This window comes from Homarus americanus, unplaced genomic scaffold, assembly GCF_018991925.1.
Source record: "Homarus americanus isolate GMGI-L3 unplaced genomic scaffold, GMGI_Hamer_2.0 scaffold1024, whole genome shotgun sequence".
NCBI classification, from domain to species: Eukaryota; Metazoa; Arthropoda; class Malacostraca; order Decapoda; family Nephropidae; genus Homarus; species Homarus americanus.
The window spans coordinates 766,680-778,795 of NW_024715228.1; the positions used below are offsets into that span (position 1 = coordinate 766,680).

General features: G+C 36.8%; 1 protein-coding gene across 2 annotated transcripts; it reads left to right on the plus strand.

Moving 5' to 3' along the window:
* Positions 1-1,338: 1,338 nt before the first annotated feature.
* LOC121855136 lies at positions 1,339-10,381 on the plus strand. 2 transcript variants are annotated; one of them, XM_042350005.1, is made up of 5 exons: positions 1,339-1,482; positions 4,162-4,317; positions 4,682-4,775; positions 5,137-5,275; positions 8,840-10,381. In XM_042350005.1, the coding sequence occupies exons 1-5, from the start codon at positions 1,354-1,356 to the stop codon at positions 8,958-8,960; spliced, it is 639 nt and encodes a 212-aa protein (XP_042205939.1). In that variant the 5' UTR covers positions 1,339-1,353; the 3' UTR covers positions 8,961-10,381. The 2 variants fall into 2 exon arrangements, with proteins under 2 accessions (XP_042205939.1, XP_042205948.1); XM_042350014.1 differs by having other exon boundaries at positions 1,351-1,707.
* The last annotated feature ends 1,735 nt before the right edge of the window (positions 10,382-12,116 follow it).

Sequence of the window (12,116 nt, forward strand, 5' to 3'; positions counted from 1 at the left end):
CGTAAGAATAGATAGAATTAGTTGTAGTGTGAAGTAAATCATTGATAAAAAGAAGGAAGAGAGTAGGTGAAAGAACAGAACCCTGTGGGACACCACTATTGGTAGAGAAAGAGCGAGAGATCGATCCCTCGACCAACAACTGCCATGGATCGGTTCTCAAGGAAACTAGAGATTAGAAAACAAAGTGGGGGAGAGAAACCAAAAGAGGGAGGTTTAGAAAGCAAAGACTTGTGACATACCCTGTCAAATGCTTTGGAGATGTCGAGGGCCACGACGAAAGTTTCCCCCGTACCGAAAGTTACAATTCTGCCCTCATGGGCGTCCACAGAAAGGGGAAAAGGGGGATATTACCCCTCCATTGATTCATTAAATTTTCATCATTTGCATCGTGTTATATATATATATATATATATATATATATATATATATATATATATATATATATATATATATATATATATATATATATATATATATATATATATATATATATATTACCTAAGGGTAACACAACATCCTGACCTTAGGGTAACAATCACTAAACTGAATTAGAATAATATGATTTAAGCAATACCAAACGTATAAGCACGTACGTGTCAGGAATGCATGTTCATCGTCTAAGCAGAACTGACTTCAACTGAAGGCTGACTGCTGAGAAACGCCAACCGCTGTCCGATTGAGTCGTACGTCTGGCACTTCATTTTTACCTTACGCTTCACTTTTAACTGCTACACCGCTACAACACACACTGGCAGGTTGTTTCAGGAGAGTTCACCAGTTCACAACTCTTGTTCCATACAGGGGCACTGCACTGTAAAATCTCAAGAGACAAAGCAAATTTGAATCGAACTGGGATTACCTGAAGATTAACCTGTAGTGGACGTCCACTACAAAGCACTCTAACATTCCTGGGGTGGAAATTCTTCAGGTGTTCCACTAGCTGTAATGATATCGGAATGATTGGATCACCTGAAGATAGCCTAACTTAAACAAACCTACCCCCTCCCCCCAGGCAGTATTAGTGTGTTAAAAATCAAATAAAATAAGCTGGTGATTCGGTTGATTATCCCGTCTCAAATTTATAGCAATAAAAGTTTTACCACTCATATCTGTGGATTAGAATCAACAGTCCTGACTCTCACACTATTTGAAAAGAATGGTAATAATATATAATGTGGTGAAGAGGATAAAAGTAAAAAGTGAACTGACACAAATTGGCAGAAAGGTAATAATAGATAATCAAAGCAATCTATAATGAACTTTTTTATAATTTATATGAGAAGATCTATAATAAGGAAGAAAATAGAGAGAAAGAGATGTAAGTAATGTATGACCCCGCGGGCCTTAATCATCATGTACCCGCGCCCCCATATCATAGCAACGGCTGACAGAAGTAAACACCACCTCACCTGTCTCCACCTCACCTGTCTCCTCCTCACCTGTCTCCTCCTCACCTGCGTTAATTACAAGATAACCTCCACGGTACACCTCGGCACAGAGAGTATTTAAGTCACTTATGTGCTGAGTTGAATGGCCTTGCTAAATACTGCTGTTGTTCCTTAAGTGAAAGTGTGGAGCTGGAGGAGTAACTTGAAGTGGGAGTCACCGTCTCTATTACTCCACTTACTAAAAACAAAAAACTCGGCTGTTTATACATACATCTGAAAGCTTACTGCATTATCTGGCTATAAAACTATGGTGTCCAAGGTGTGTGTATTTATATATGTTAAGAGCTCGGTATAATTCCATGAATAATTCTTTTTTGTGTTTGATATAAATGCTGGTAAATATGTACAGTAGTCTGTAAAATTGTCGATAATACCTGGAATGGCAGTGCAGGTTAACCAGAAATATAGAAAGTTTGGTAATATTGTGAAAATTGGACATAAAATCAAAAGCAATAGTGTCCATTTAGCAAAACTGAAGTTTGTGTAGTATCAGATAATACTACATTTTATAATTTAGTGTTCATAAAATCCAAACTAACCTATGTAAGCATACTTATTGTTTATAATATAATGTTTCGGTGAAGCTCAAGTCTACTGTTGGAAGGTTAGGTTAGGTTACGGATGCAAATAATGTACATGGTGCAGTCACCCACAAAAATCCTAACGCTTCTCCTACTGTTCCACAAACCCCGAGATTCAGATTTGTGACCAAAGCAGTCAGACTGATGCATTATTATGTCCATGAAAGTTATGGATTGACGAGTCTGAATCTCGGGGCTCATGATTCAGGAGGAGAGGCAACACAACTGTTGTGGGTGACTGTACATTTACAGTTGGGGGCAGATAACATCAATGATAACTGCACCCAACCTACTTCATTTATTTATGACAAGAAGTATGGAAGAATAATGGCTCCTCCATCTCAAAGATACTCAGCGAGAGAAGTTCAGTACAGTACCTCATGGTGGACTTTTAAAATTCTTAATTGCAATAGATGTACTTAAGCGCTAAGGATTTTTAAATAAATGCAGGATTTTATGTTATGTTAATCTTGATATTTAAACTTAATAGGATTTTATTTTATTTGTAGTTTTAAATTGTGAGTTTCATTTTTAGCATCAAATGGCCACAGGTTGCAATGCCAGATATTTTACCCAATCACTCAATTAATTATAAAAAAAAATAAAAATTTTAATTCTCTTCTTTTTTTTCATAAAGAAAGAAGGAAGTTAGGTACTTTACCATTGTATCCGTGCAAATGTTTTAAGATCATAAGTTATTTTTTTCAACTAACCTAACCTAACTTGGCTTAAAATTTGTTTTTTAATGTCACCACTTAACCTGTGCTCCAATTCCAGTGTTGCCAAATCATTGTACAATTTCATATTAATTCAGCACATCCATACACAGAGTAGGTATACAAACATTGGTAAACTGTAAGTCACTTTGACCAAGAATAGCCCAACAAAGCCATCATATACTTATTTCCAGCAGGGTCCTTTGCTTAGGCTGGGGGACTAATGGTAACATTAAATCTACAACATTTAACATGGTAATTTGTAGTTAACTGTAACAAATACAACTTTGCACTTGGACAATCTTAGACTAGTGGATCAATTCCATGTTATTTGACAGGATCTTCAACATATTTGAATATACTTAATATTGCTTCACTCTCTCTCTTTTACACGTACTTTAACAGGCAATGTTCACTGGATTTGGCGTCCTGTGTACCACCAGCAAGGCCGTGGGTTCATAACACTCGTCTTGCCTGCACTGCCCGCCGTTTCTGTGTGGATGTCGGTCAAACTAGAATAACCTGTTATAGTACATCCTTCTTTCTTCACACAGCCAAACTGTGGAATGCTCTGCTTTCTTCTGTGTTTCCATGCTCTTAAAATCTGTCTCACGTCAAAAAGTTGCTTTTTTGACATCTTCAGGGTGTAGATTAATACCCTTTATAGTCTTTTTCTCTTTTATTTTTAAATCCTTTTCACTCTTATGTTTTGGCCCCCCAGGCTCCATTATGGGTTAATGACCTGTGCTCGGGTAGGCTATTCCCCGTAAAAAAAGATAGAAAATATTAAATGCTCAGGATGATTGTACAAGGAGCAACCAAACTCAGAATCATGCTCGAATGTTGACGCTTTAGTTCTGAAACTGTGTGGCTTCCTGGGCATTGCAGGCATATGAATTTCGGATTTTTGAGCAATGCCTAAACAGTTTTTATTTTACATACATACAGGACCATAATACAGTACTGTATTTATATTCATAGTAGCTTCATTAATACTTGTTGCTCATAATATCTCTAAGCTAATTCAAACATGCAACACTTGCCTCTTACATGCTTTCCTATGGGATTATTACGTCCAACCCACACAAGCGAGGAAAATGACTGTTAAGTGTTGATGATTAAGCATTCCAGCTTATTTTACCTAAAGATTAATCACCCTAACTCTAACCTAACAAATCTGCTTGCTTGGGTTAGCTGTGGTCATGATTATGTGGTGGCAACTGTCCATACTGCATGGTCTCTTGCAGTCTCTCTTTTCAGCTCCCTTATCATCCACATATGGGCTTAGGCATCTCTTGACCCAATTGATCTCATCCATTTTCTCCATATTTGTTTGTATTAAAATTTGATGTAGCTACAAATATTACCAATGAAGTTGATCCCAAGAACTCTAATCTTGCAAATTTTCCTTCGCAGGCTCAGGTCTCCATAGCCTTTGTTTTTGGGCTCATAGGTCTGCTGTCTCAGATTGATACAGATCCTAAAACTTGGGAGGCTACGGAGTTTGCAACCATTTATGCTTCCCCTGATCAAATGGAAAGATTCATTACGAACCCCGATTCAGTAGAAAAAGTAAGACGTTTTATTATTTGGACAATGTCCAATACAGTACAGTGTTTAACTTTTCCCCTCCAGAGTAAAGATAATTTTTTGGAAAATGTTTATATTTCACAATAAAAAATGCAACAAAATTTTGTACTGCCCAAAACGATGTAGTGCAAGAATTTGATGCATTTTTTTATTATTATTATTAAGTACAGTACACTGTATTGTGTTCTGTATGACATAAAATTAATGAATGATCATTATGAATAAATGAACATGATTTTTTTTTCCAGACTTCATGAAAATTATGAGTTAATTTTTAATTAAAGAAAACAAGAAACCTGATATGTAATGTTTTCATAATACAAATTTTTCTGCTTTATTTCAAAAGTGGTTCCGATGGGTCTCCTTCTTCAAGGCGGCAGATAGTCGCCCCCTAGGTGTTGGTAAAAAATACCAAGCAATCTACAATGTTCCAGTGTTTGGTAAGTGAGTAGTTAGTGTGGTTATGGGGATGTTTGTTGTTAATGAGAAGAATTGATATCTTAGAAAAGTTATATTTTTCAGATATATCTTACTTGACCTCATTGCCAGTACATTACTGTGCTGTACAGTACAGTATTATGTTTTTATGGGATAACCTCCTGACTAGATTTTTCCCTCATGTACAGTATATGGAAGTAGGAACTCTACGATTTACTTATTCATGTATTATAGACTTAGGTATTGAGAGCCTCCTTAAAACACACACGTATTCAGTGCATTTCCCAATTCTTCAGACACAGATACTGTGTTCTTTTCACTTTCGCCTTTTGTCTTCCTTCACTGGAATTATTATTTTTTCAGGAGAATATGTAAATCTGTTTAAACTAGTTGAATACAAGCCCAACAAGTTGGTAGCAGTAGAATCAAGTTCTTTTCTGAAGCCTCGTTTCACCGTTAAAATGGAAGAGGGTGGTCCTAAGACAACTCGCCTCACTTTGAAGTAAGTACTGTAGAGTATTTGAACATTTCTTGTTCATGCAAAATGGTGTGTAGTTTGACTTTCGGATGACATTGTATTGCTTTATTCAGTTTTCTGTTTTTTACTGCTTGAGTATTCTTCATAAAGGTCTCAGGCTTTTTGTAGTTAGATTTTGGTCATCATCATCATCATGAATCTTTTGTTAGTACAAGACGAAAACAGAGTACCTAGCCAACGAAAATCTATCATGTTCCGAAGGGTCACCTTAGTCAAGATTTCTCTCGTCCAAATTATGTGGAAAACAAACCCAACTTTGCATTTTCTAAAGATAAGAGTGCTGTCACTGCCATGTAGTAACTATCCAGCATTTTTGTTGTAGAGATGTGAGGGCATGCACATTTTGCCAGTCTTCATAAATCTTTGTCCTGTATATACATTAAGGGATTTGGTCTTGTCTTGAAAAAAAATAGTACAGTATTTTCTCTATTTAACAAACTAAATAGAGCCAACCCATTTCGTTAAATCAAAATCTCCGCTAAATTGAATTTCTGTTACTTTGCTCAATTTACCAAACTAGTTCGCTAAATTCCGTGCCAAATGCGCCGCTTGGTGCATGGAGTTTGTTTACATCCGCTCAGTCTGTGTAGTGCCGCCACCGCGTGTGTTGTTCACTGCTACCTCTCGGTCTATATCTCGGTCAACTAACTGTTGTGTTTAGACATCATTCCGAAAGTCTCTCAGAAAGGAAGTGGTGTGGGGGAGAAAGTCAGAGTGTCACTATGAATTACCAAAAAAGTTTAGAAATTATAGAAAAAATTGAAAACATACAGCAAACCCCCTAGTTTAAGGTAAGCCATGAATAATGTTTATAATTTCTATGTACACCCGGAAACCATATTATAATAGCCCACCTGGGTCGGTGCTGGAGGTTAGTACAGTGTCCTTTCTGGACGGGGGCCCACTCTAACTATCACGAGGCAACACACGCACGAACACACACAGTCATGGTACAGCTGTATAGGTGATATTATGTATAAATATTGTATATGGCATTTTATACTCTGCATTATCTTCATTATATATGAACACGAAGAAAAATTACCATAGGTTGTAGTTACGAAAGTATGACTGGAAATAAACACTTCCAAACCACCCAGTGAATCCACACAACGTTTACAGCGCTTCCACCACACCCCATCTATATCTTTTATTTCCCATCATTCGCATAACTATATGAAAAATCGTGTTTAATTTAACTACATATTTCAAAAACCTTAAATTACATGTGGATCAGTCACTCCTCATTTGACACACTTATAGTGTAATACTTTGACCATCCCACCTGGGCACATGGAGGCCCACGGTAACGCTCACGGGGCAACATACGCACGAACACACAAGTTATGATATGAACCCTTCCGGGCTTCACTATCATTATCATGTTATGTTCATCGTGCTCTGTATCTTGGTAACTAGTCATAGTATCAATACATGACAGTGTTATTAGTATAATATTGTAACTTTTACCCTACAGTTATTGTTGTAAATTATGGACAGGAAGGATACATAAATTGTAATATCAAGTGTATGGTTCTCTCAAAGCCACCCCAAGTCAGACAACACGTCACACAAAGTTACACTGTGTGTGTGTGTGCGTGTGTGTGTGTTCCGTAACATTAAGCTTCATCCTTAGTAGGCAAGATGTTTCATAAAGAGGTTTCTCCCATTCGTCATTGTGAGCATTTTCCCAGAGCACATTGTTTCCATCAAAACCATGGTTCATCCTCATTTCCCTTCTTCTGTGTAACTATATCCATATGGCTAAGTGCTTGCTTTTCATTTCTTTATTTACCAAAATAATGTGGATCAGTTACTCGTTATTTAACACATACATGCACTTAGAGCATCAAGATTGTTTTGTATGCATGACTATTGGTTAATTGAAACCCCAAAAATATTTTTCACATTTATTATGCATAAACATTGCAAACATATCTATGTGATTATTGTAGCATATAACATATATTTAATGACTGGACAGATTCCCAAGAGTTATGCATATTAATGCATAGATTTTGTAAGCATATTTATGTGAAGTGACGTAAAACCACATAGTAAAATGCCTGGACAAATTCCCGAGAGTTAGGAAACGAAGTCTATGTGGCCCCAACGAGGTTACACCAGAGAGCCAACTTCCCCCGCCACCCCCTACAAGGCACCGTCATGGGCGGAGATTTGATTCTTGACCACAGGTTAATACCGTGTCCAACCTCCATCTGCTGCTATAACTTCATGCAATCTGGTGGGCATGGAATCTACCAGATTGCTGCAGATGTTCGGCCTCCTCCTTATTCCCTCCCACACCTTATGTGCGTGTCTACTCACTGCCTCCCTCGTTTTCTCCTCAACATCCCATTCAACAACCATATGCGCCCGTAGATTTTCTATTGGATTACAATGGGCTCCTTTAGGGGGCCAGTCCAATAGAATAATCTGCGGGTGCGCCTCAAACCAACGCTTGGCTGCCCGACTTGTATGTATTGAACTGCGGTCTTGCACCATACATATAGGCTGTGGATCTGGGATGGCATATGAGTTGCTGGGAGGATGGTTAGCAGTCCTGTTGAACTGGCAGGTAGACAAAATAGAAAACTCACAGCCAAACTGTCCTTTGGTTCTTCATTTCATAACTCCAGTGTGTGGTGCTTTCCCTCACGTCCAATGGTTAAACTCGATTTTTTACGGTTTGCAATAAAATGCATTATTACAGTATATTAATATAGATTTTCCTCCATGTATTGATACTATGACTAGTTACCAAGATACAGAGCATGATGAACCTATCATGATAATGATAGTGAAGCCTGGAAGGGTTCATATCATAACTTGTGTGTTCGTGCGTATGTTGCCCTGTGATAGTTAGAGTGGGCCCCCGTCCAGAAAGGACACTGTACTAACCTCCAGCACCGACCCAAGTGGGCTTCAGAATATGGTTTCCGAGTGTACATATCATGTGTCTGAGGTGTCTCCTTATGTGTGTGAGCGTATTAATGAAATTAATCTCGATTTAGCGAAGTAGTTCACTAAATTGAGCAAAAAATAATGGAAAAATCCTTCCGCTGAATTGAGAGTTCATCATATCAGATTCCATTAGATCGAGAGTATACTGTATGCTGTGCTCTGTATTTTGGGGTGGGTCAGTTGAATGGATGTCTTAGTGTTTGTATATGTTTTCTCTCCAAGTGAATAACTCTTATAGGAATATGGACACTTTAGTGAAACCTAACTTAAACATTTATCATTATTATATAGCGTAAGACACCAAATTTAAGTATTTGTGTCACGGGTCAAATTTGCCAATAAGCATAGTACTGTACATACCATGGTAGTACTCTTGTTAATTTTTATATTGTATGTACAGTACAGTACTGGTGTTTTCCTTTTTATTCTTTTTCATATTGATTACCAAGTTGGTGGCTGCATAAGTTCCCTTTGTCATAATGAGTCGCTAAATAGAGTGGATGGCTACATAACTTTCTTTCTTCTATACTCTTGTACTGTAATGTATAATATTCTCTTTTATAGGTTGAAGTATAGGCGGTCATCAGCACTCTTCCAGTGGACATTGGGGCCGGTTTTATGGCTAGTAACAAGCCAACAACTCCAGCACTCCTTGTTTATGTTAAGAATGATGTTCCCCTTCTGACGTTTGGAGGACCCACCCCACAGCCCCGTAATAGCCGTTATTCAGTTATCTTCTTCTGTGTGAACCAGAGGAGTCTAAACTAAATTCTCACTGCATCTATAAAACTTCTCTTCTCCCATTGATTTTTTTGTTCCAGGGTATTTTTTCAGTCTTGGTTGTGTGCTGTTCTTGATTGTAATTTGTTTCTAATGTTTGCATCCTAAGTGCCTATTTGCTTTTGGGAACTTTTTATAGTCAATGAATTTTATCTGTTTCAAGGACAATGTTTAGCAAATTTTATAAGTCATTCATGATTTAGATGTGAAAGAGTTTCTACTTGAATGATACAACCTTTGTATTTGCCAGTAAGTAATCTTCCTTTGGCAATTAGGAAGTCCAGATGGTTTATAGTTGGGATGATTATATTTTGGAACCTTTATGTGTTTGTAAAGAAGACATTAATAGTGTGTCTGGGGACCTAAAAGTCAGTGTCATGCTAACTTTGAAGACCGGAACTTGTACAGAATTTGATTGTGTTGTATGGATGTGTCTACTCTTCTCACCTGAAGTTTTTTGGTGTATGTTCGAGTTCAAAGGCTTAAAGTTGGCAAAACATTGGTTTTAAGGGTCATAAAAACATAAGACACCTCTACATACATGAATTCTAAAAATAACATTGTCTAAACTTTGAATCTCTGGTATGAAGCCAAAAGGTAAAATAATGCAGTTGCAAATGAAACCACTTTTCTTCATATTAAATCTTAATATTAGAAAAAAAATATAAAAAAGAACTTCTTTATTCTTACCTGTCTTTAGCATGTCCTCCCTCTCTTCAGGAAGATTACACTACCTGAAAAATTCCTATGGACTGCTTATGCTCACAGTTTGACATGGTACTAAAGAGGGTCACTTCTGATTTAGGGTATTTATGTAAAATTGTGGTACAGTACAGACCGAGGTTAATTGGATATCATGATCTCTATTAGTCATATGGACCAAGATAAGTGTCAATGTTTTTTGGTGACTCCTCATACTCTCCTTTCCTCTCTGTCTGTGATGGATATATTTTGCTGTGGGTAGAGGAATTAGTTATTTATAATGATCCTTAAACTTAAGGTTTTTGTGTGTGTTATATAGATAAGATTGTAGACCTTCAACAGAGGATGAGATTTATATTTTAATATAATACTACAAGGCAAAATCATGTAAAACCAAACTTTGGACAGAGTATCCATAATATAATGTAAATATGTTACAGTACTTTACTTCAAATATTTAAAAAACAATTGGTAGATTTTTAGTAAGGAGGTATGACCGTATACAGTAGCATGTCACTTTATCAGATGAATTAGTGAAAAGGATTGTCCTAAATGGAGGAAATTCTATTGTAAGGAAGGTTATAGAGCTGTACACTTCATCTCCCCCCCCCCCATACAGTATAGCAATATATACTTGAACATTAAGGGACTTTACACTTGTCTGAGAATTTGAGAAACCTATTTTATCTAATCTTCTAACTAGGGTACAGTAGTACAGTTTTACAGTGGTGTTAATGTGTTCATAAACATTTAGTGATACTACAGTATATTGATTGTAAACTAATGTACAGTACAGTGAATCATGTATTTAATGCAGCAAACTGTAAACAGTAGAGTACTTTTTTCTTCAAACATCTGTCTTTAACCGCTAATATAGAGACCTCCCTTCAAGGAGTTTCGTTCAAGTCTGATGCCTCATTATACCAACACTACACCAAAACAAAGGATAGCTATATGAACCAGGAGCAGCTTCTGTTACTATACATACTCACCTTCTGATCAATTTGTTTCTTATATGAAATACTGTACTGAGCATTTTCTTATGAAATTATCATAATTTATGTAATATAAAAAGGTATGTTTGTTATATGATAGAGCAGAGCAGTATGTGGCAATCTGAGCCACCCTTTGTAGGTCACAATTCTTATTTGTTTGTTATTTCTGTTCTTTAAGTGTAATGTTGACAAGGCATTAAGCCTGTGTATTTAGATCTCTATGTACTTCCTGAACACTGGTCAGTACAGTACTGAATTATTCAGGATAGTGTTGCTGCCAGTGGCGTGTCGTGAGAAAAATGCTAGGGTAAGCAAATGACGCTTTCTTACTTGTAAAGTCACGAGATCTAAAGAATTCTTTAGTAGATCACATACAGTCTGTATGTGACTTTACAAGTAAGAAAGCGTCATTTGCTTACCCTGGCATTTTTCTCACGACACGCCACTGGTTGCAACATTATTACAAATATCTTGGGCTTCGTAATTGTACAGATCATAATATACATGATCTTGTCTGGTTACCTTCGTACAGTTACTTTTGTGATCGTGAGCAGTTTGTATGACAAAAGTTTTAAGTTATTTTAATGACTACAGTGTGTAAAAGTCCAGATGTGTTTAAAATTCTAAAGGACATTTGCTCATAAATTTTATTGTTATTTACAAAGGCTCAGTACACAATATTTGTTGTATGTCATCTTAGGTTGTCCAGCCACATCTTTATTGATGTTTCTTAGTTTGACATCAAGAAAAGGAAATAAAAATGAAAGGTTTGAACTTTATATTTCTTGTTAAATTACAAACTGGCTAATGTACTGTACCCCGAAGGCTGACACTAACCCCCCCCCCAAGCCTGCAGATTAGTTTTGTTATTCTTCACTGTACTGTTCATCAGGACCAGTGGAGCTTTAGTTCAGTGATACACAGTTGGTAAACTGGATTTCCTTACAGTTTCATCACTGAGCTTACATTGTCAACTCGTGTTTTCTATACCCTTTCCATACTAAGCCGATTGGTTCATAGAAAATGCAAACTAAATGTGTTTACAATTGGTAAGCAGACCTGTTATTATCTAAAATAATGTTAAATATATGGATTATCAAAATGCAAATTATTTCAAGGCATTAGCACTTCAGAGAGAATGTTAGAAAATTTTAAATATTTATTTTAAAAGGTCGATATAAATACACGCTTACATACGTGCAGTCCGGGGAAGGTAAAACGCTCAGGGTAATCATTAGGCTATTTGTAGCTGTTGATGAGGGACGGGACTTACGGACCAGCTTAGCGTGGAAATGCTAAATTAGGTGTGAAATGATTTGCAAATGCTGTATACTTTTGTTCATCCAAAAGTTACCCAGGGTGGG

Excerpts from the sequence above, each read along its gene's own strand:
- LOC121855136 (XM_042350005.1), top strand. The coding sequence starts at position 1,354 with ATGTACCCGCGCCCCCATATCATAGCAACGGCTGACAGAAGTAAACAC. Across the intron at positions 4,318-4,681 it reads ACCCCGATTCAGTAGAAAAA|TGGTTCCGATGGGTCTCCTT; the intron begins GTAAGACGTTTT and ends TTATTTCAAAAG. Across the intron at positions 5,276-8,839 it reads ACAACTCGCCTCACTTTGAA|GTTGAAGTATAGGCGGTCAT; the intron begins GTAAGTACTGTA and ends TCTCTTTTATAG.